At 51.8% G+C, this 24,155-nt stretch overlaps 2 protein-coding genes across 6 annotated transcripts in view; both read left to right on the top strand.

Annotated features, from left to right (window-relative positions):
* The window catches only part of ZGPAT (zinc finger CCCH-type and G-patch domain containing), a 12,021-nt gene extending 8,523 nt beyond the window's left edge, over positions 1-3,498 (top strand). Inside the window, exons 7-8 of one of the 2 annotated variants that reach the window (XM_039497735.1) lie at positions 608-754; positions 2,155-3,498. In XM_039497735.1, coding sequence (XP_039353669.1) covers positions 608-746 — 139 coding nt within the window. In that variant the 3' untranslated portion in view covers positions 747-754; positions 2,155-3,498. Of the gene's footprint in view, positions 1-607; positions 2,120-2,154 lie in introns of those variants that run through there. The other variant, XM_039497734.1, reaches the window with a different exon arrangement.
* Positions 2,536-24,155, top strand: part of LIME1 (Lck interacting transmembrane adaptor 1) — a 26,527-nt gene continuing 4,907 nt past the window's right edge. The window contains exons 1-7 of one of the 4 annotated variants that reach the window (XM_039497737.1): positions 2,536-2,643; positions 4,238-4,432; positions 11,312-11,519; positions 16,669-16,816; positions 19,097-19,148; positions 20,828-20,915; positions 21,369-21,820. In XM_039497737.1, coding sequence (XP_039353671.1) covers positions 16,719-16,816; positions 19,097-19,148; positions 20,828-20,915; positions 21,369-21,820 — 690 coding nt within the window. In that variant the 5' untranslated portion in view covers positions 2,536-2,643; positions 4,238-4,432; positions 11,312-11,519; positions 16,669-16,718. Of the gene's footprint in view, positions 2,644-4,237; positions 4,433-11,311; positions 11,520-12,626; positions 13,911-16,668; positions 16,817-19,096; positions 19,149-20,827; positions 20,916-21,368; positions 21,821-24,155 lie in introns of those variants that run through there. The other 3 variants (XM_039497738.1, XM_039497740.1, XM_039497739.1) reach the window with 3 other exon arrangements.

Raw genomic sequence — 24,155 nt, 5'->3', positions numbered from 1 at the left:
AGTAACAATTTTGAAGGGGACTCAGAATGGGGACTCAGGGGTGGTCTAGAAAATACCTTGTCCTGCCATGAGCGCAGGGGACTGGACTGGATGACCTCTCGAGGTCCCTTCCAGTCCTATGATTCTATGAGGTGGCTGTCTGTAGGAGAAGAGCTGAGCTTATACTAAGGTGTTTGTCACTGTTCCTACTCTAACCACTGGCATGGGAGGAGGCCTAGAATAAAGTGGTAGGCAAAAGCTTCCAAGCCGTGACTTGGACCAGATTGTGTCTCTGATTGCTGCCTTGAGAAGGCAAGGACCCCGGGCCAGAATTCAAATCGAGGAAGGTGGAGAACCCTCCAGAGTCCTGCAGAATTTTTTCTTCATTTTTTTTATACTGATTGGGGCCATGCTTATAGCATTTCTGTGATGAGTATTGTGGCAAGAACAATCGCAGTTCTCTGGCTCATGGTTTGCATATCATCTGACACTTCATGGCTCTCAGTGGATCATTTACATCCACCCACTGCTGAGACTGGGATTCCTAGCAGTAAAATGGAGATGTTAATGAGGAGCCTTTGTTCTTAACATGCTAGATATCCTTAATGTGCCTGTCTTCTGCTTTCAGGCACAGTATTGCCACGGCCCAGCTGGAGGAGAAACTAGCTGGTGCCCACAGGCAGCTGGGGCAGCTGCGGGCCCAGGAGGCCAGCCTGCAGCAGGAGCAGAAGAAAGCAGAGACACACAAGAAAATGACTGAGTTCTAGTCTCCAAGGAAAGTTGTCGATGTGATGTACTGGTTTCCATTATGTCTGAGCCAGCACTCAGTGCATTGGAACCGGGATGAGCTGTGCCATCACCTCTGGGTCTTGGGCAACCCAGCTGTGAAACTGGGGTGAAAAGCAGCAGTTCTCCAGAAAACCAGGTGCTGTCTGAGCTGAGCATTCCTGGGGGGAGCGAGTACTTGCTCAGTCCTGAAGGTGTTCAGAAGACCCAAGCTGCTTACATTGACCTGCTATACAAAATAAGGCCCCTGCGTCCTGCTTTTGTTCCCTTTTCCCAGTTATCACCATGGTAGTTCTCTCCATCCAGAGAGTCTATAGCCACCCGGGTGATACCATGGTTGTCCACAGATCAGCTGGTGGGAAGAGCCAGGGGAGCCCCAGGGCCTGTCACTCTGCCTTAGAGGCACAACCCACTGAGTCTCCGTGTGTTTATCCACTAGGCTGGGAACTGAGTCCCAAACACGTTCCAGCTCTGCAGAAAGGACAGTCTGGTTTTGGTGAAAACCAGGGCAGGTCGCTTCAGCTATCAGCATCCTGCTGCCCTTGGCTCTGGGCGTCACTCAGGGACACAGGCGTCAATGCTGGGTTTGTCCCTATTAGTTCTGATGTTGCTGTGATATTTAGTGTAGCTCTTCACAGCGCCAGCACACTGAACAGAAAGAGAAGAGGTGGGGCAGTGTTCAGTTCTGAGATCCCCAGGCCTTGCACTATTGCCAGCTGACTGCAAAAGTATTACTGGGTCCCAACCTTGTAGAAAAGGTTTAGGCCTCCCCGTGAAGCCAGCCTGCGTGCTAATGGTGACAGTATGGTATGCTGCCCCATTCCAAATCACAGCACCGAGGGCCAGAGTTAGGGGAATGCGGCAACCACATAAACCGCTATGTACATAACTGGTCCGCTACATACCTGCTGGCCAGGAACAGTACTACGGGCAGCCTTTTGCTTTCACTCTGGCTGCTTTGAGTTTTTCTGCTCTAGATATCTATTTGAACGAGTAGGTTCTCCTTGTTATGAAACACCACAGAACCATACAAAACGACCCGAGGTCCAGGTGTACCCACCACACACAGCTATCCCTGTGAAAGAGCTCATGCAACCCCGAGAGCAGACTCTCCTGCCCTGCAGTGGGTACAGACAATCTCAGGCAGTTGAAAATCTCCCAGACAGGTTCTGTCAGTGGTGGCTGGTTCTTGCTGTAGAGAAGGTGTTGATTCTGTCAGGCATTTTGTGTTAGGCAGTGGCCTATACATTTGAGTATTTTTCTGTGGACCTTTATTTTCTGATTCTGTAATTTTTGCAGGTGTCTTGAGAACTTTTTTTTTTTAAGTAAAAGATATCCGTCCCCTTTTATCTTAGAGACTTGTTTTGCCTTTTTATCTCCACCTCTCAGATGCCTTTGAAGGATTACAGAGCTGTCAACCTCAAGGGTAACAGTCACAAGAGCGGGAGACAGTGCTTCCTTGGCTACAGGTCAGGGCAATTAAATTCACTGCAGGGGTGATTAAAATGACCACAGCTTTCACAGCCTCAGACCGAGGTGTGGAAGTTCCCCCCTGTGACTTAAGAGTAACAAAGGAGACAGAAAAGGAAGTGAGGACAAGGCCGAGAGAGAAAATGCATTTAAAAAAACCTGCAAAATTCTTGGCTACTTCAGGATGCAGGAAGAAAACTAAATCTTTCGTGATTGTCCTTTCCTGAGAAGCACTCGATCCTACAGTAGCGGCACTATCATAAGACCCTAAACAGGAGCTGAAGTTTCATCTCTTCTGTTTACAGTGTAAATGAAGGTGATGTGGATTTTGTTTTGAACACATCAGTATCATTCCAAGCCTGCTACTAATCAGCACCAGCATCGCAAGCATTATCATTCTGTGACTAAGTATGGGTCTTCTTTCTGCATTGGGTTAATTCCGAGCTGGTTTGGGGTGGGAAATGGGAGACAGGCAGTGAAGAAGGTTAGTGCATGTAGCTCCCACGTTACAGTTAGTGGTCTCCTATGGGTGCTCTTTGTGACAATTTGTGATAAGAGTCACAGCTCCACATGGTTACCTGTCTCTGTTGGAGAGATCCGGTACTGGAAAAGTTGTCAAGGTGGAGGAGTCTTGCACAGGTGCTTATCTTTTGCCAGTATTCACGGGCATGCCATCTTTTATTTATTTATTTTGTGAGAGTGGGCATGTTAGTTCCATTGTCCAATAAGCATAGCTGCATTTTGAGTCCCTTGAATTTTCTCAGTGGTTTTAGTTGCCTCCTCACGTACTGTCCTAAACAATTTCACCTTGAGACAGTCGCATGTCAGTGCTGGATAAAGCAATCTCTGTTTGTAAAACCTTTTGATACAGTATTGTTCATTGTGAAGGATCACAAAATGCAACTTCTTCTTTTTCACTATATTAATCTACAAAACAAATAAAGCAGACTCCTACAGGTGTGTTATACTCCTGGGGGAATTCTGTGCCACTGCGCAATGCAGAATGTTGCAGAAATTAATGTTGTGCATGCAGAATCCCCCCCCCCCCCCCCCGACAATGAGCTGCAGTGCTGCTGGCCACCACTAGGGGATGCTGAACCTGGCAAAGCCCAGCTCACACATAGAAGACACTGGGGGGGGGGGAGGTGAGAGTTTCTAGAAGCTGCAGTTCCCAGCACACACTGTGGGAAGGAGAGGGCAGCATGCAGGAAACCACACAAACTTGGGACCCAGCATCAGGCGGTTTCTCCCTCTGGATCCATGGGCTCTGAAGGGAGGGGGTGGGTGTCTGGGCTGAGATGGGCCCACAGCTGGGCTCTGAGGGGTAGCGGGTGGGTGTCAAGGTGGGTGGGGTCCCATGGCTGGGCTCTAGGGGAAAGAGGAGAAGGGGTAAGGATATCTGGGCAAGGAGAGACCTCATAGCTGGCTTGGGGGGAGGGTACGGGGTTCAGGTGTATTGGCTGGTGGGGGCCTGCAACTGAGCTCTGGGAGAGAGGGGTTGTGGATGTCTGGCCACCTGGCTGGGCTTGGAGGGGGGGTGCCAGAGAAACAGGAACTGGGTTGTCATAGGGGTTTCTTTAACTGTACTCCTGGGGGAATTTTTGCATGTGTCTGTATTGATACAGACATACTTACTGATAGGTATTCTGAAATAAAATTACCAAAATAATTGAAACTGGCATGATTATGTAGTGTTATTTTGACAAATAAAATTTGCAGAATTTTAAAATATTGTGTGCAGAATTTTTTAACTTTTGGTGCAGAATTCCCCCAGGAATAATCAGTTATAGAAATGAGGTCAAGTACTGATGAATGGCCAGCAGAGGGCGCAGTTGCACATAGTCCTACTGATCCCATCCACCTGCTTGTTTTCTGCAAAAGCAGAGTAGAGAGAAAGTAAGTCAGTTGGGTGATGTGATGACTTTTGCAGGCCAGGAAATGAGTTGTGGTATTAGACTGGTGTCTCAGCTCAAAGGCATCTCTATCTCTGGCTGAAAATCAGGGTTGAACAAAGGAGCCGCCTGAGAAAGAGGCACAATCAAGATGTTTGAAAAACTCCAGACTATGTAGTTCAGAACAGTCGCATTCCGCAGTGCGAGGGGAGCAGGAATAGAAGGGAAGGAAGGATATGGAAGGAAGAGGATATGGATGGATTTCTGCTCTTCATGCTATCTGGCTTCTTCTGAGTCTCTGTAAAGTAAGTGCTGTTCATTTCTTACCAAGCAAACTCAGGTGTTCCCTTGTCAACTACTGAAAAACATTGCTGCATCTCCTGTATCAACCAGTTTTGTTCATAACCCTCAATATTGTACACAGACTGTTAGGCTGGCACTGCTGGAATGGCAAGATTCTCTGTGTGTTGGTCAGGTTACTTAACAAATGCCCGTGTGTTAGTCACTGGCCAATGCGGGCTATCAGCTTTGTGCAAATTAAGATTTGTACCCATTGGAGCACCTAGGCTTAAATGCATAGAGAGGTCCGCTGAGCTTGATAGTGTTTGGCATCTTATGAGTGGAACTTCGCAGCCCTGCAGTTGACACCATGTTAAGTACAGTGGGGGCTGTTTAATTTCCTAGTGCCTGGTTTTCAGAAATGCTGAGTTTGGAATCCGTTGAAACTGGAGGCTCAGCACCTGGGGTGGAGGGGTGGGAGAGAAGAAAAGTCAGGCCCCTGATTGTTTGGGGGTGAGCCACCTTCTTGTAGAAATTCCCAGGGTTACTGACCACACCACTGCAGTTGAGGTTGTTAGGGATGGAGAGACTGATCACAGAAATAACAGCATATATCTGGGACATCAAACTGTGTGTAAATGGACTTGCTCTTATGGTGGAAAAAATTCCAAAGCAGGTGAATGATTCTAGTAACTACCAAACATCTCTCTAAAAGCACCTTCCTGGCGAACAGCACGACTCAGTATTTTGCAATCTGGCTTTCTATAAACGTAACAATGAGTATTTTCACCGGAACTGCTACCTTGCTGTTTCCAGCCCAATGTTTGCATCAGAAACCTCTCTAACAGTGCCTGGCTCCTGTTTTAAAAATAAACTCTGTTCAGCAGAAACAGTTCTATTGTCTCAGTCAGCAGAAGGGAGGCACAAAATAACAATCAAATTTCTGAATCTCAAAGTTTCAACCAGTTTTCCATGGTGCGAAGAGAAGGGTTCAAGATATGGGAAGCCAACCTAACATTTAAAGCCACAGGTGTCTTTCTTTATTACTTCTATTTATTTTTTGTACTTATTTTTAGTGTAAACAGAAGCACCTATGCTGCCTAAGCCGCCAGGCACCTACTAAGCACTTGCTGTTGGCCCAGCTCTGTGTGACAATCATTCAGGATTTTCCCCATGGACTTCCAGGGGAGCAGAGTTAGGCCAGCATAAAAACCCCACCCTACGTGGAACAGTAAGCACTGCAGTCGGAAGTGTTTGTTCTTCTGTGCCCTTAGCCCTGGCCATTCTGAGACTAACCTTCATAAATCCAGTGTGGCTCTTCAAAAATCCAAACTCTCCCCCCCCCCCCCCCCACACACACCCATCCATTAGCAAAAGCTGTCACTCAGAGCCTGCCCACCTCATGGTCTTCTGGTGCTGAATTGCTGGCCATGAGTTTTCGTGCTCAGTTCGCGTTTGAAAAGTTCTTCTAGGATCATTAGTGCTTTATCATTATTAGCCTCCCATGATACTGTCCTGGGCTGACTGCAGCTCTCATTGAAGTTTACCTCTGTGGTTGCTTGTGCTGTTGTAGAAATCTTTATAAGAAGAAAGTCTTTTTTTTTTCAATAACGCCCTCTGCCCCGAATCCCTGAGAGCTGTGTCAGCCAGTCCAGCTGACGGCGGTGGTGCCCGGCATGGACCCTTCCTCTCTTTCTCCTCCTTAAATAACAGCAAAAAGTTGAGCCGAGATTTTGGGAGATTTTGTGGGCTCCTCTCTTTCAAGCTGCTATTTCTTAAATGTAGATTTATGTTCATTGATTTTATTTTTCACCAGAAGGGACCATTAGATTATCTGGTCTGACCTCCTATTTTACACACCCTATAGAATTTCATCTCATAGTGAATTTTATTTCATGTAGTCTTGCAGCCTAGCTGGATGTAAGTCCTTGTTCCCGCCACCAAAAACAATCATAGGGGAGAAAAATCAACAGCAATGAACTATTTTCATACTTGATTAGCACCTATCTTTGCATGCTTTCCCCGCTAATTCTCATCGTGCCAGGGTCTTTCTGTACTCTGGACACATGCTAATAATGTAAAGCTGCTATGGCCTGTGAAGCTTGTCCTCTGTGCAGCACTGCTGTGTTTCTACCTTAGAGAACAGCTGCAGGGGCTTGGGTCAATAGCTTTATTGGCCAGGAGCTTAATTGCACATTTCAAAGTCCATTTAAGGACTTGATCCTGCAAATCCTTAATTGTGCGACATGCCCTTATGCATGCAATGAGCCCCACTGACTTTCATGAGGTACTCGCAGGAGGAGAGACTCCTCATGTAAATAATGGTAAGCAGAGTCAGCCATTACATTTTAAAATGTCAGATGACCCTGATTCATAATGCCGACTCCAGCCTCCCAAAAGTGATTTATCTCAAAAATAATCATCCTTTTGTCAACAGACGTAGGATTTCCCTCCCACTCCTCACTCCTGCCTTGGTCTTCTGTTTTTTCTTAAATTCATAGAATTTGAGGCCAGATGAGAGCGTTACCTCATCGTGGGTTCTGGGATCATTTTTTGTGGTTTGAGTGTTCTTACTGTTGTGATTTGTATTTTGTGGAATTATTGTACAAGGCCGTCTGGACACATGATGGGCCTTGAGGAAATCTGACTGAAAACTTTCAGGAAGAAAGCTGCCTATGATGTGAGGCTGGGGACTCGGCTCTCTGGTGCTACATAGACATAATATTTACCTATTCACACTGGTACGTTGATACTAAAGCAGGGATTAGGAGCCTTTGGCATATGGCCTGTCATGGTAAGCCCCTGGTGGGCTGGGCCAGTTTGTTTACCTGCAGCATCCACAGGTTCGGCCGACCACAGCTCCCACTGGCTGCAGTTTGCTGCACCAGGCATTGGGGGCTGCGGGAAGCACCCGCCAGCACATCCCTCGACCCGTGCCACTTCCTGCAGCTCCCATTGGCCTGGGACGGTGAACCGCGGCCAGTGAGAGCTGCGATCAGCCGAACCTGCGGACGCTGCAGGTAAACAAACCGTCTTGGCCCGCCAGGGGCTTACTCTGACGGGCCGCGTGCCAAAGGTTGCCGATCCCTGTACTAAAGGCTGTATCTGTATTATACGGTCCCAAAGCACTGGGCCTTCCAAAAACAGATGGGAGTAGACATAGGGTTAGCTCTGTGCAGCAAAAGCAGAATCTGTAAGCGTACTGTAGTGCATACCCTCCACTGTGTTTATGCTTTTGGACTGCAGCTACCCTTGGCAGCATTGCAAGGCTGCTAAGGGGTGAAAAATATTCATGTGTGCATGACCAGGTGCCTGTCGATTTGAGTGTTAGCTTTGCTTGGTGGGACCCACACTCTAGGGCTGTGCTAGGACTGTGCTAGCTAAGGGAGCTGACCAAAATGAGTGCTTGTCCTGCGAGTATCGCATGAAAGAACCGTATCCTCGGAGATAAAGGCAGTATTGTCTAGTAAAAGCATCAAACAAGGAGTCAGAAAAGTCGGGTTCTCTTCTCAACTCTGGCACTAACTCGCTGTCTCTTTGGGCAAATCACTTAACCTCTGTCTCAGCTCTGCCATCTGTAAAACTTGGAATAATTCCTCTCTGGGTGTTGAACCTTCAGTCATTAACCTTGTCAAAGGATGGTGAGATTCTCAGGCGGCAGGTATTGTCCGAGTGCAGCGCTCTGTTTATTTGGGCAAAGATTTGTCGAGCACGTTGGCTTGTCCCTTCAGGCGTGTAAGCCAGCGAAGAGATGGGTTAGTCTACGGGACCTGTGCCTTCCTTCGGCTCCCATTTCTCAAGAGGCTTCCCCAGGCACGTGGCCTTCGAGAAGAGTTGAGGGCCTCTGTTTCTGATGTGATGGGGCCGCAGATTGTGTTGCTTTGTTTGGAGGCCGCTCCTGCAGCTGCTGAGCGCTCTCTGACTGTAAGCAAGGGGAGATGAGGGAGATCAGCACCTTCTAGGATTGGGCCCTAATTTCAGCGCATGGGGCTGACGCCGGGGGCTGACTGAAGCCGGGTAGCTGCCTGACTTGGTTTTCCTTTTCTAGGTACTTTAGTATTGGGCAGGGTGATGGGGCAGTTGGGAGGCGCACAAAGGGCCCGACAGCAAGGCCAAGCTGGTTCTTTCCCCTCCAGGGATGCTGTTGCAGTTGTGCACTTCCAGACTGCGAGCGGTTTGTCTAAGTAGTGAATCAGCCTTGTCCGCTGAGGTGAGCAGCAGCTGTTTCACTGCCTGTCCTTACTTCACTGGCTTCTTTTCAGCATGGTGGCTGCAATGATGGGAGGTTGCCCTAAGTCCTTCTCTTCCCACCCCCATCCTTCCATCTGCATGGGGGTGGAAACCCCCGGCCCATTTTTCAACATGCCAATAGAGGGTGGCGGGTGAGGAAGAGAATTGTGGATGCCACTGGCAGCTGCGGAACAACTGTGCTTTGCCACCTCCTCTGGGGAAGGTGGGATTCCGGAGAAGCCCTGGAGAATAGGACTCTCGCCTTCTCCTAGTTCCTAGGCTCAGCACCACATCCACCTTGGCAGTGTTGTCCTTGGGTTTAGGCAACCCAACAGGCAGCATAGGGGCCCATGCCCACGTACTTGGCCTGCATGCATGGATATGGGAGGAGGGCGAGCTACAGATAAGCAGGCTTAGGCCAGGTGTGACTTATCTTCCATAGGGCTATGCAAAATAAAATACTTTGTCCTCCTATAGCACTTCAAGAGTCTCAAGTACCATTATCCCCTTTTTAAAGAGAGGGAGATCCAAGGCACATGGTGTAAGTGACCTTCCCGTGGTCCCCCAGTGAATCAGTGACAGAGAGAACGCTGGTGACCTGGCTGCTGACACCCTGGCCTCTCCATGCTGCCTGGTGCTGCCTCCCCTGGTCAAAGGAGGAGAGAATAGGACAAGGAGGATTCACAGTCGTCTCAGAGCCCAGCACATTGTCCACATCTGTGTTTCTAAAGCTCCATTGGGTTGTTCTTTCCCTTTAACAAGGGAACGGCTAAGGCAGGAGAGTTTCCCCCTTCAAGAGATGACGTTTTTTATAAAGAGGGAAGTGGGTGAAACCTCAAAGGCAGAAAGTGCATCAGTTTCAACTGTGCTGTGACAAACACACATGTGGCCTTGAAACTCCCACCTTTAGAACCGCCTGTGAATTGTGCCACAGTAAACAGCAGATGCAAGAGAAGACCAACGTAGTGGCAGCCACGTCATCACAGGTTGGCCTCAACATCCACAAGGACAAGACCAAGATCCTTAGGATCAATTCCATCAGCAACGACCCAGTCACACTGAATGGAAGCCCCCTGGAAGAAGTGCAGTCCTTCACCTACCTAGGTAGCATCATCGACCAGCAGGGTGGCACAGACGCAGACATCAAAGTAAGGATTGGTAAGGCAAGAGCAGCCTTCTTACAGCTCAAGAACATCTGGAGCTCCAGAGAGCTGTCTTTGGCAATAAAGATTCGACTGTTCAACTCCAACGTGAAATCAGTCTTACTGTATGGAGCTGAAACCTGGAGGACAACCAAAACAACCACCAGGAAGATCCAGACCTTCATTAATAGCTGCCTCAGAAGGATTCTCCAGATCCGCTGGCCAGACACCATCAGTAACATCCACCTCTTGGAGAGGACCCATCAACTCCCAGCAGAGGAAGAAATTAGAAGGAGAAGGTGGGGCTGGATAGGACATACACTACGCAAGCAGCCAACCAACATCACCAGACAGGCACTGCAGTGGAACCCCCAAGGCAAGCGGAAAAGAGGCCGCCCAAGAAATACCTGGCGACGCGACCTTCAGGTTGATAGCAAAAAAATGGGCTATACCTGGAACCAGCTAGAGCGAATGGCCCAGGATAGAAGACTATGGAGATCTGTTGTTGGCGGCCCATACCCCGGTTGGGGTGACGGGCATGAATGAATGATGAATGTGAATTGTGCCCCTGGGCGGAGCTTTATCCAGACAGGCACAGAGCTCCTTTCTGCACTGGAAGTGCTGCCTAATGGAGAACTTGGTTAGGTTCAAATATGTCTAATTCTTGTCATTTGGCTGGCACTGAACCAAATCTTACCCCATCCCTAGTCTGTGCTACAGCTATGTAAAGTCCAGTGCTGGCACCCAGTTCTCCACAGCATCACGTTCTCCGCAGCTGTGAATCAGCACAGTGACATTGGGTTGCTTAAGAACATAAGAACGGCCACACTGGGTCAGACCAAAGTTCCGTCTAGCCCAGTATCCTGTCTTCTGACAGTGGCCAATGCCGAGTGCCCCAGAGGGAATGAACAGAACAGGGAATCATCCAGTGATCCATCCCCTGTCACCCATTCCCAGCTGCTGGCAAACAGAGGTTAGGGACACCATCCCTGACCAGCCTGGCTAATAGCCATTGATGGACCTACCCTCCAAGAATTTATCTAGTTCTTTTTTTAACCCTGTTATAGTCTTGGCCTTCACAACATCCTCTGGCAAGGAGTTCCACAGGTTGACTGTGCGTTGTGTGAAAAAAATACTTCCTTTTGTTTGTTTTTAAACTTGCTGCCTATTAATTTCATTTGGTGACCCCTAGTTCTTGTGTTATGAAGAGGAGTAAATAACACGTCCTTATTTACTTTCTCCACACCAGTCATGATTTTATAGACCTCAATCATATCCCTCCTTAGCTGTCTCTTTTCCAAGCTGAAAAGTTCCAGTCTTATTAATCTCTCCTCATTCGGAAGCTGTTCCATACCCCTCATCATTTTTGTGGCCCTTTTCTGAACCTTTTCCAATTCCAATATATCTTTTTTGAGTTGGGGGGCGACCACATCTGCAGGCAGTGTTCAAGATGTGGGCATACCATGGATTTATATAGAGGCAATATGATATTTTCTGTCGTCTTATCTATCCCTTACATCGACTGTCTTTCAGAAGCTGTCCCACAATGCCCTGCACTGACAGTACAATCGATACAAGCACTCCTGGGGAGGATGCGCACCACCGAAACAAGAAGCTAAGTGTAGACGTGGCCTAGAAACCCTTGTGCACAGTGGTCGTGGAAACCATGCAAGCACCCTGCTTACATGCATCATGCTTAGACACGGTTGCTAGTGCCCTTTCAGGGCCAGGCCTGTAGATGGTAAGAGGCAATAGCAGATTCATGTCCCGTGTCACAGGAAGTTTTGCTAACCCCTTGTGCCGTTGCATAGTTTGCTCTTTTCTGCAAAACCTTGCACTGCGGCGCACTCTCTCGTCTTGTTTTTCTTGCAGCACGTCGGATACACTGGAGACCACAGTGAGCGCGCTTGGGGGGTTGGCGGGCCAGGTGGAGGGGAGCTGTGGCTTTTTCGTTTTGTGGTCCTGTTGCAAGGAACACGCCTGGTGCGGGGGGTACAGGAAACTGATTGCCCCGATAGATGGAACTGGAGCCAACCCAGAGAGAGGATGTGACTACATGCCTGCTTGCATGCAGGAAAGCCTCAGCCCCCTGGGGACGGCATTGGGGTGCCTGTTAAAGGGGTCAGCAGCACTACAGATTGTTACTGAGCTGGTCACGTGGCTGAGTCCCTATGTGCCATGTTTAACGCCTGGCTCCTTCTCGAGTGGGTGGGCAATGTTCCAAGCCTGCTCGTGAACAGGGCTGTAAGGCGCTGGGCAGGCTGAAGCAGGGTCTAAGATGGCTCTTCTCCCAGCCTGGCCCCTCCTCTCTCCTAGCCCTCTGGATGGGAGAACAGCCCACACCCCCTGTGCCATGTGATGAACGCCCCCAGTCCTCTCCCACTTGCTCCGGCAGCTTGGGCAGGAAGGGACAGCAGCCGAGACTTGGCCCCGGTGCACTGCCAGAAGCCTGGCAGTGTGCCATGGGAGGTGCCAGCGCAGCTGCGTGGAAGGGGGCAGGTGGGAGCAGGGTACTGCTCAGTGTGGGTCTGGCTGCAGACTAGGGGGGGAGCTAGACGCAGCCACTGGTTTGCAGGCCTAAGGAGCTCCTGTGAGACATCTGGCTGCACCGAGGGGCGGCTCCAGGCCCCAGCACACCAAGCGCGTGCTTGGGGCGGCATGCCGCGGGGGGGGCGCTCTGCCGGTCACCGGGAGGGCGGCAGGCGGCTCCGGTGGACCTCCCACAGGCGTGGCTGTGGAGGGTCCACTGGTCCTGCGGCTTTGGTGGAGGTCCACCGAGGCCGCGGGACCGGCGACCGGCAGAGCGCCCCCCCCCGGCATGCCGCCGTGCTTGGGGCGGCGAAATGTCTAGAGCCGCCCCTGGCTGCACCCCAGCCCCGTAAGTCAGCAGCGCCCCAGTCGTGTGACTTTTGCTACAACCCAGGACAGACCTTGTGCTGGTTGGCGCCCTGCGCTGCCAGTGAGGACGGCCGGGGGCTGAAGCCCCAGTCTAGTCTCACTCCTCAGGCTAGCAGAGGCTGGGCAAGCTACCACAGCCAGGGGAAATTAGCAGAGGCCGGGCCAGGAAAGGAATTTGTTTCCAGTACCAGATGTGATACATGCAGGGGCTGAGAATCCAGCCAGCAGAGGCTGCGTCTTGTCTCTGCCTTTTCCAGCCAGAGGAACGGCTGGCCGGTCCTCTCCAAAACAACCCATCCTGGTTATTGGGTCCCCTGGTCACAGACAGCATCTGAACCGGTCGTTGGGGCCATACCCTGAGCTCAGGATGTGGCTGGGCTCACACGGTGGTGACTTAGTATGCCTGGGAACTGGGAAAAGGCCGCACCAGGACAGCACTGGATTCTGAAATAACACAGGGCAGGCTGAGGTTCAAAACCAGCTGCATGTCTTCCGTAAAGGCTGGTGAGCCTGCAGCCCTGCTCTCTTGTCCCACAGAGTTTGTTCTTCCTTCCCTATAAGCCCCCTTCTGACCTCAGCAAGGATCAGATCTCCCTGTAATATCCAAGGCCAGAGAGGGGCTTCTTTCTCCCCGCGATGCGACCTGGTCTCCAAGCCATGGGGCCACACGCATTGCTGGGGTCCGTGATGCTGCGATGGCGTTAAACCAGCTTTAACTCCATGGGAGCAGGCGCCATTGCATCCGCTCGCACCAGCTCTGAATCTGGGGGTTTGTTTGCCTGCAGGACTCATGTCACTGGCATGCTGCTGCTCTACAAAGCTTAACTTCTTAAAGGCCTGAGCCTGGGAGGGGAGAGGCCTGCGGAGGCCACAGGATCAGGCCCCAAGGAGAACACCAGAGCCACTCCCACTGTACACAGCTGCTAAAGTAGGTCTGGTGGTTGGCTGGGCTGCGGGAGGCAGGCGGTGTGACTGACACTGAAGCCCTCATGGTTTCCTGTGTGCTGACACAGAGCCTGTTTGCCTTCCCATTGTTACTCACCCCACAACTCGAGCGCGCTTCTGCGAGAGGCCGTGAAAATGTGTGGCAGCTGAGCTCTCTGACAGCGGGCCCGGCGTTTCCACTCGCCACCTCGTCCCTGGAGCCACGAGACCAGGGCCTCGATGTGCCGGCCAGAGTGGTGAGTGGGGAAGGAGCGGTTGGGTGACCTGGACGCACGAAGGAGTCTTGCAGGTAAGGCCAAGTCCAGCTGGGGCCAGGGCCTGTCTGGCCTGTCCACACAAGCCATATGTGCACGTTGGGGCACCGGGTTCCAGTGCCAGAGCACCCCTTCCGCGTCCTCACGGGCTGACTGCATCTGCCATGTGCCCCAGAGGGGGCGTGGGACGGTGTGGTAGCTGGACTAGTGCAGGCAGGCTGTTCATGGCTGACGGTTTCTGTGATGTCCTGGCAGGGTCCGGCAGCAGGCACACGGGGGTACGACGAAGGACAGTGGGATTGCAGGGCAGGATAGGTGATGCAACCACCAGACCAAGGTTGGGTGCTCTGGAACTGGATATTCTCCTTCCCATGGCAATACTTAATGCCAACCCAACTCTCCCTTGTGAATTTTTTTGCTACACTGAGGCTTCCAACTTTGCATGGACCCAATAACCAGCCTGGGGATTTCAGGCTTGGGGGGTGCCTCTCATTTTAGATTTAACAATGTGTTGAAGCTGGGCCCCACCCAGAGCCTCACGGCTGAAGCTCCCTGAATTTCAGGAGGATCTGACTCTCAGGATCAGAGCCTCTCCTCCAGGCCATTATACCTTTAGTTTCGGATCAGAACCAGGAGGGGCTTGTTACCCACTGAGATCTTGGGTCCTGAACAGCCATTCTTGGGAGATTTGGACGTAAGGAGAAATCTCATGAGAACAGACGATCTTGCAAGGTTTCCACCAGCGAGTACCAGAACGGCTTGTGAGACAGAAGCACCATGGACCCTGAATCCCAGTCTGGATTCAGCCTGCAACTCCCATGCCTGCTTGAATGCAGAGCAGATGCCCTCTTCTTAGCCCCGCTCTGTGTAAATACCAGGCTGATCTGACTCCATATTCATTTCCAAACACAGCACCCCTGTGCTTGCTCTGTTAAGAACTTGCTGACGGACCAGAGTGAACCCCTCCACCACACACACACTTTCTGATTCTGCTGCGTTAGGTGGGTCAGAGTTCAAATGCCGTCTTATGCTCTGGGCCCCCATCTTTTTCTCTTCTTTTCCCTCCCTTCCTTTCTTCCAAGCAGGGGCCATTACTCCAGCATCGAGCTGGCTCCAGGACAAAGTGCCACGGCTCCAGAATTCAGTGTTGTCATGCCCACTTGGGCCCAGTATCATTAGACCCCTGGCTTATAGTTGGAATCCTAGTATTGGCAGCCCCAAGCATTCAAAGAGCAGGCGTCCGGCCCCCAGAAATCATCAGAGTGGCTTAAAAATGACAAGATTTGGGGTCCTTTTTCTTGGCCTTGTGCTGTGAGTCCTTAGGGCGCACCTGGGGCGTGTTCTTGAGTGTTTCTAGGCAACCACTGTGGGCTAGGAACTTGTTCTTTTAAGTGGAAGCTGCAATTGGCACCTAATAATGTGATGCCCCCAGGACTTCAAGAAAAGCGCCAACTCGAGCCAGATTCGGGATAGAACGGTGAGAATTAGCTGGGCTGTGCCAGGAACGGCTGCGGGGGATTCTCCCGTGGCTTGGTGCAAAGCAGCAGCCAGGAAGAGGGAGCCCTCTTGCTGAGCTGCAACTCTGCCTTGCAGGTGCGAAACGGCCTCCATCCCCCAAAGCACCTTTGCCTGGGAGATCACAGGCGCTCAGCCCGCTCTGCCCCAAAGGACATTTGAGAGAGAGTGCGTATACGATACAGCCCTGGAGCCCCAGGAACTCAGCAAGGAGGGACTCCAGCCATTCAGCGTTTGTCTAGGAAAAGGGGAAATCAGGCCAGATCTGAAGACAGGAATGCTGTGGCTGCTGCTTTTCTTCCTTATTGGCTCCCTCTGGTGGCAAATCATATGGGTTTCAGCCGTTCCCTTCTAGGAGACTTCATTGGCAGGACAAGCTAGATGCGGGTTGCCAGAGTGTAATTCGCGAGGCAGATCCTTTAGGTGGCTATTGAGCGGTTGGCACCTACCTCCAGGGTGGAGCTGTGCACTGTGCTGGGGTTCGATCCGTTTTTGTTGGACTCCACGTCTATGCTGTTGAACTAAACTTCCTAACCACACTAACTGCAGCAGGAGAGGCGCCGCTTTGGGAAGCGGAGTTAGGAGGAGCAGGAGATCCGCTGCAAGGATTGTGGTTTCCCATCCACGCTGGGAAGATGCTATTGTAGTTGCATTCAGCTAAAACCCTTGGCCCAGATGATGCGACCCATTGGGCCAATCGGTGCCTGAATCCTGGGCTGCTGAGCGAGGATACGTTGCTGCAAGCTCAAGACATGCCAACCAACTGCTTGTTGTGATGCTCTGTGCTTGGGAGAGACAGGAGGACAGGAGTTGCTGGGGCCTGGCATCATGCTCAGTCCGTCAGACCTGGCTCTAAATGGACAACCTACCTAATTCTCAAGTACTGAGGGACACTCGCCACTCATTGATACATTTTGCTTTCCACAACCAAATCTCTGTACAACTTCTCAGGAGTGATGTACCTGAGTATTCGGATTCTAATATCTAAACTGTATTGTTAAATCTACTCACCTAAATGTGGGTTAGTGCTGATTATGTATGATGTGACTTTTAAAAACTAACGTATATTTGTGGATAATCTAAGCACTGATGTCCAGACACTCTTTTCCCAACCATGTATTCTATAATTTTTTTAACATTAGCTTTAATAATATTTTTAACCCTGGCACTATTACTTTCCTTGCTTGCGTGATCCCCTGCCTGAGACGGGGACATTAGATGGCATGCCCTCTGCATTCTCCCTAGGGAGCACTAATTACCCATGCTCTCTTCCCGCAGATCTCCGTGGGAAGTGGATTTCTGAAGTGGCTCCAGACCGTGGTGAAAGGATGGCTGGGCCCCATCTGCCCCCCTTCCCTGCTGCCCTCGGACTGGCATTGCTTGGTGTCCTGGTCTTCCTCTCAGCCCTGTGTGCTGCCTGCAGAAGGTACATGGCTGAGCCTCCCTCTCACAGCGTAAACTGTGAGTCAGGGCAGAGCAAACCTCAGGAGTTTTGCATGGGTCATGGAAGGGTGAATTCAAACATGGATCTCCTTTGGCTTAGGAAGTGACAGTCTGTATGTCAGCCCCACCCCCGCCCGCTGTCCCTCAAATGCAGCTAACCAACCGTGGCGCTGTGCATGCTGGGGCACGGCTGTGGGGGCTTAGCTGATGCTGTGTGGATACCCACCTATCCCTGCAGCTCAGCAGTGCAGGAGTGTGAGGACCCCAGTGGCTGGATTTCAGTTGCCTGGGATGAAACCCCCAGCTGCAGACGTGCAGCTAGATTCCAAAAGCTCCCACCCTCCTGCTTCACTTCTCTCCCCTCCACCCAGGACTATCCTTGTCAGGTTTGTTCCCCAGCATCAAAGCAGGAACAAAGCTCCAAGCCAGCGCTGCACTGGCTGCAAACACATGAGTCACAGGCTAGGGAGAGGCCTGTATCTCCCAAACTGGCTGCTGCTTCCAGCCAACCCAAACCACAAGCCACAAAGCCCAGCCAGGCTCCCAGTTCCCAGAGCAACTCCCAGCCCTGCAGAGGGCGGGGATGGGATCAGAATCAGCCCTGTACTCTCAGCTACGACTGCGCCTCTCCCCATGCTTCTCTGATGTCTGGTCTCCTGGCCCCAGCGCTTCCTTGGCAGAGCAGCTGCCCATCGCTATCCTAAAAAGGGGGCTGGACGTATCTGTCCCAGCTAAGTACAGTGAGACCTGACTTAAACCCCCCACCAAGGCACCCGGAAAGATCGGTCTCCTTGCAGGGGCGGGGCTTGAACTAAAGGCCAGACAGGATTGTCCTGGGAAGGGCCTAGGGAGGCTTAGGACAAAGTGCTCCCATTGGGGGTGGGGTTGGGCCGTTGCTCCCAGTGTCACCATGCCAGGTGGGTGGGGTGCGGCTAATAGGAGGAGCTGGCCCTTATGCCACCACAGAGATTCAGAGCAGGGAGGTTAGGGGAGCCTGAAATGCAAGAGGGAAGTGATCCCGGCTGGGCGGGAGCCTGATCGCAGCCAAGCTCCCAGCAACACCCCTCCGACCGCCACTTGGCAGCAGCATGAGGCCAGGAAGGCTGCCAGGGCCTGGAGGCATGTGTCAATCCCACCAGAGCCTCAGTAAGCACTTCCCATAGGCGGCTGTGTAAGGAGGGCACGGCGCAGCTGCGGAGATGCCAGGCCCTTTGAAGAGGGAGCCTTGAGGTTTCCATCAGGGTTAGATGCAACTGAGCATGTCGAAGGTCTTGTCAAGGTAAAGGGAGAGGGCAGGATTCCCACGCCGAGCGCAGCAGGAGCAGGCCGGGCGCCCTGCCGCACCAGGCTGTCAGAGAGCCCAGACGTGCAGGGCAATGACTGCGCTGCAGAGGGGAGGGGGCCAAGTGTCCGCTGCCCTCAGGAGAGCAGTGCTGCAGGAGGCGCAGGGAGTCGGCTTGCCACCGCCCACAGTGTCCAGGCCTGGCCAGACCCAAGGCAGGACAGTCACAGGGGTGTATGGGCACAGTGGATCCAGAGCGGCAGGCGTGCTCACAGGAGCGGGTGGGCGCGGATGCAGAGTGGTGGGCAGGCTCCCGGGGCACAGGTGCAGCGAGGCGGGTACAACCCCCGTGCACCGTGTTGTACAAGCTTAAGAGCTGTGCAGGGCCGACAGGATACAATGTCACGGGCATGCTGCAGCTGGTGCCCGCACAGGCAGGATGTGGTGGGTTCGTCTGACTGATCCATGCAGCTGTACGATGCACTGAGTAGCCTCAGGAAGCAGAGCGCGCTCGCTGACGGTGCTCTCGTTAGGATCATTCCCTACGTTCGGTATATGCTCCTAACGTCGGCGTGACCACTGTACTGCAGGAGGAAACGCGGCCTCAGAGATAACAGTGACGGGCCCGATGTAAGACCCTGGATACTGTACACCTGGATCTGCTGGGCTAGCCGTGAGAAGCAGATTCCTTGGGTGATTAGTATTCACTGGTGCGCCACAAAGACAATATGTTAAAGCCGAGGGTTTAGAAAGTGACCTGTGATTTTTGGCTGCCCAACTAGAGAGGTTTCCCTGGGGCCTGATTCTCAGGGGCAGGCTGCAAATGGGGCCTGTTGGAGGCCTCTCCACTTGGGCCCCCAGAAATGCTGATCACGTTTGAAAATGTTGCCCTCCAGGCCACAGGAGAGCTCTTCTCACGCGGTGCTTGCTGGCGGATCTTTCGCCACCATCCAACCTTTGGCTTAATCCCTCTCCTCGCAGGAAAGCTAGGAAGAAGGTGGTCCCACCGGACGGGGTGAAGCTGGTAGATGTGGTAAGTGCACACGTTGGCTAGATAAGCTTACGGCCCCAAAGTCACGCAACAGCCAGCGGGAGCTGGCCTGGGGGCAGCCTGGCAGCACTGCTTGAGGAAAGGTCCGGGATGGCCATCTCCTGGACAGCAGCTGTTGCAGGAAAAGCTCTAGAAATGAGCTGTCTTAGAGCTCCATCCTTCACTGAGCATCTTCTCCTGGCTCCGTGGGAATTGGGGGTGCTCAGCACCTAGCTAGGACTGTCTGGAAGACGCTGGGGAAGAGCTGTTGAGGTGAAAGATGGAGTGAGTCTTCTCTGCCTGGAGTGAGCAGCCCGTGGGAAGGAGACTCCTTGGGACGGCCTGTAGAAAGGTGACTGTGGTACTGCTCTGGGTGGGACCAGCTGAGCCGGGAGCCAGGTTCTAGCCGAAGCAGCATATTTTGGTGTCCAGAGATGCACTGGAAAACTCAGTTAGTTTGTTCAGAGGCAATAATTCAAAAACACGAGCAGCAGGGGGCTGGAGTGCTCGTTAAACAGCAGAGACCAGCCTCCACCCAGCGTATTATGTGACGGGGAGAGGGCGCTGAGCCCGAGCTATTGCTGGATGGTGCGTAAATCAGAGGGTAAAGTTCACCAGCAGTGCACTAGGCGGCTGGAGCAGGCTTGCTGGGTGGAGCCGTTTGGGGAGGGCCGGGGGCAGGGCAGCCTGGCTGTAGGGCACGGTGCCCCCTCTCCCATTGTGAGGGATCTCACACAACGGGTGCAGGGTTGACAAATGCAAAGTACTGCACATTGGAAAACATCATCCCAGCTACACATACAAAATGCTGGTCTAAATGAGCTGTTACCACTCAGATCTTGGAGTCATCTTGGATAGTTCTCTGCAAACGTCTGCTCAATGGACAGCGGCAGTCAAAAAAGCAAACAGAACGTTAGGAATCGTTAGGAAAGGGACAGATAATAAGACAGAAAATATCATAATGGCACAATATAAATTCGTGGCACCCCTACCCCTCGAATGCTACGTGCAGTTCTGGGCTCCCCATCTAAAAAAGATCTATTAGAATTGGAAAAAATGCCGAGAAGGGCAACAAAACTGATTAGGGGTGTGGATCAGCTTCCATATGAGGAGAGATTACAAAGATGGGGACTGTTCAGCTTGGAAAAGAGATGACTGAGGGGAGACATAATCAAGGTCTATACGATCCTGAATGGTGTGGAGAAAATGTGCAAAGAAGGGTTGTTTACCCCTTCACATAAGACAAGAGCCAGGGGTCACCTAATGAAATTAATAGGCAGCAGGTTTAATACAAGCAAAAGGAAGTACTTCCCCACACAGCACACAGTTAACCTGTGGAACTCATTGCCAGGGGCTGTTGTGAAGGCTAAAAGTATAACTGGGTTCAAACAAGAATTAGATAAGTTGATGGAGGATAGGCCCATCAATGGGCCTATCAGCAAAGATGGTCAGGGATGCACCTCCATGCTCTGGGTGTCCCTAAGCCTCTGACTGCCAGAAGCTGGGACTGGATGACAGGGGATGGATCACTCTGTAAATTGCCCTGTTCTGTTCATTCCCTCTGAAGCAGCTGGCACCAGCCACTGTCAGAAGTCAGGATACTGGGTTAGATGGACCATTGATCTGACCCAGTGTGGCTGTTCTTATGAGTCTCACCGGTGTCTCCCCTCCTTTCTTTGCAGTCGTTGCTGAGGCAGATGCAGCTCCGATCGCTCAGTAAATCTGACACCAAACTGCATGAGCTCAACAGGGTGAAGTGCATGGATGAGCGTGAGTGGCTGTAAAATTCTACAGTAGTTGGAGCTGAGGTGCAGAGAGATCCGGCGGTTCTGGGGCTGGGAGTGCACCGATGCGAAGGGAGATAGTATCTGTGCCCGCAGGGCAGCGCAGCCTTCCAGCTGCAGGGATAGGGTGGTGGTTCTTCCGACATCCTCTCTGGTGGGGCCACATTGCCTGCTACTGGATGACTGGTGTATTCCTGCGATCACACGTGTCCCAACAGGGTCATTGCACATGCAAGTCCTCCTCATTAGCATGAGCAATGACACTCGCTGCACACTGTGAATCAGCTTCCTGGTGAAGGGGGATTGGCAAGGGCAGGGTATTATCATCATGTATCTTTCTAACTCTGCTTGGTGAGTCCATTGAAAGAGCCAGCCAGCATCCCCTACAAGAGCTGGCTGGCTCCAGTGCGGACTCATGCACCTTCTCTTCTCTTCCCAGACCAAAGACCAGCCAGCGTGGATTTCCTTTACCCATCAGGGTCTTTGGGGGATGGAGAAGGAGCCGTGCATAGCTCGAGCTTCAGCATCCTGCTGCACCGAGAGCTGCCCCAGATCCCCCATTCCAACCCTTCGGCTGATGCCCTGAGTCCTGACCAGACCTACTCAAACCTGTCCTTCCTAGCCCCACTAAAACCAGCCCCGGAGGCGCTGTACGAGTGTGCGGCCATGACTCAGGAAAGGCCTCAGCCAATGCCCATCTTGGGAACCCCGATGGAGGCTTCCCCTCTTAGTGAGGAGGACAAGGCAGTGACGGCTGAGTACGCCTGTGTCCGCAAGGTGAAGAAGAATTTCCAGCCAGAGCTCCAGGATGAGACACAGGGCGAATCCTCCATGGGGCCCGCAGACCCAGAAGCCTGGGAAGGAGCTGCCTGTAACCCCGCAGCGGTGAAGGTACCGTAACATCCATCACCTCGCCCCACAGCGCTGCGGGACGGGAGACGGGCAGTGTCGGTGCTGGGTGGGTAGGAACATGCTGCCTAGTCCTGAGCTTGGCTCGCCATTATCCAGGGGGGCGCGTTGTTCTTTATTTGTGAGGATTCAGGTGGCCGGGAGATCTGTGGAAATGGTTACAAATCCCGCCAGCCTCCTGAATGTCAGCAGAAAGGGTCTATTTCTTATCGATAGCACCGAGAGGGGCCATTGTGCTGGGGGCTGCAGAAACACAGAGCACCAGGACTGACAAGCCCCAAAGAGCTGAGTGCATTATTCTCCGGCCCCTGTTCTCCAGGAGGTTCAGGGTAAATGATCTCGCCTTAAACTCTATGAATCTACCGACTTCTTCATTGTCAGCCCCTTCCATTTGAAATGTTTCAGTTATCCAATCAGGGAGCACAAATAGCAGCATGTGACTTTGGCAGCCAACCACTCGCCATGAACAGTGACTAGTCAAAGCAAACAGTGTGGGAACAGCCCAGAGTTTGAGGATATTCATCCAAACTCATCACCTCTAGTAAAGAAAGGTGAAGGAGGTGGGAATCGACTTGCAAACCCCCGGTCATGGAGATTGGATCCCTCCTGTGGAAGGGGGGAACAGAACTTGAACGCAAGAAGGAAGCCAGAAGCTCGGGATAATTTTTAAGCTTTCAGAAAGTTCTAAGTGGAACTAGAGCAGGAGGTCGCAGAAGCGTAAATATTGTGCCTGTGAAAGGCCCAAGTGTTGGGAATTGCGTGTGCAATCTTAGTAAATGCACGTGCAGATGTACATGCAGCACTGAAAATGTGGGCCTTGATTTCTTTCCCCCTTAAACTGGAGTCCTGCCACCTTCCGTCCCCCACTGAAGAACACACGTAACCAGTGTTGCTGTTGCTTTCCTTCTGGGGGGTCTGGGTGCAGACTAGCTGCAAGATGACCCGTGGAAGGTTTCCTTACAGGCAGATTCCAGGTCCACCTCAAACAAAGCTTGATTGGGCTGGTGCTGATGCCTATCGGTCTAAGGTTCTAAGTCTATTAAATCCTCTGTTCCTAGGCGCACCACCCCCCTAGCCGTACTGGTGAGTTGACCTGCCTTCCCCACACATCAGAAGGGAAGGAGGGGTTTGGATTAACTCTGGATTTGGATTAGGCTGGATTTTGCCTGTGCTTCTGGAAGGGAGGAGAACAGTTTATCCTGTCCTCGCTGTTGTAACCGAGCATCTGCCGGGCTGATGAGTAGTTTATCAGCTGAGTTCAGGAGCCCATGAGCTTGCAGGGGATCAACTGTGCAGCAGGGTTCAAGGGTTCACCACAATTCCTAAGGCAGATCTCAGCTTGGGGGATCACTGGGGCATTGGGCAGATCAGTCCGGGCCTTATCCAAAGCCCATGGGAGGAAACAGGAGGCTTTGCTTTGCTTTAGGTAACCTGTGGCTCAGGCCCTCGGGATTCAACTCCCCAGGTGGCTGAGGGGATACACAATTGGTCTGGGAGAGCGAGACCCATTGGAACGACCCAGGGAAAACACTTCCCTTAAACGTGCACACGTCTGCATGTGTACGTAGCCCATAGAACTGGTGAAAATCTTTCTGATAAAAAGTTGGGGGGGGGGGAGGTTGGTGAAAGTGTGTTTTCAGCAAATTAATTAATTTATTTTTTTGGCAAAAAGTTTTAATTTTGGTCAAATGTTTTCAGCCAACCATTCTGAGCTGTGCGTGTGTGTTTGGGTGGGTGAAATCCCAGTCTTTTCCCCCTTGGGTTTATTCCTCCCCCAAACGTTTTCCACAGAAAAACGGGGGGGGGGGGAGGGGGTGGTTTTTATCCACAGAGAATTGCCAGTCTTTTCACCAGTAAACACACACTGTGGGAAATTTCAATTAAATGAACAAACGTTTTGTTTCTATCGATATTTTTGTGAAATATATTTGTCCTTTTTAAGAAATACCAGCTCTGGGTGGGTGGGTGTAAGCTTGATTGAGTCAAAGTGCTGGATGCAGACCTGGCTGTAGCAGCAGGCACTCATCCCAGGGGCGCCCCCTGGCAGCCCAGTGTGGAACCACACTTATGTCTGCCTCAGTTTCCCCTAGTAAGCTTTCAGTACGTTCAATGAGACTTGTATACAGTGAAAAGTGCCCCATGGCACGTAAATAAGCCATCTCCTTCTGCTCTAAGTGTCCAGGCTTCTCCACTGCCTGAGCTCTGCAACCTGTCGTCTGTATAACTGGAGTCTTTGTTTTTCTCCTCTGGAGCTTTCTCTCTTTGCATTCTGGGGGGATCTGAGCAGATGCCTCTGCTCTCCAGGGTGGCACCACTG

The sequence above is a fragment of the Mauremys reevesii genome, linkage group 13 (genome assembly GCF_016161935.1).
Source record: "Mauremys reevesii isolate NIE-2019 linkage group 13, ASM1616193v1, whole genome shotgun sequence".
Taxonomy (NCBI): Eukaryota; Metazoa; Chordata; order Testudines; family Geoemydidae; genus Mauremys; species Mauremys reevesii.
Note: the sequence above shows the minus strand (reverse complement) of the source record. Positions and strands in the feature narration are given on the sequence as shown.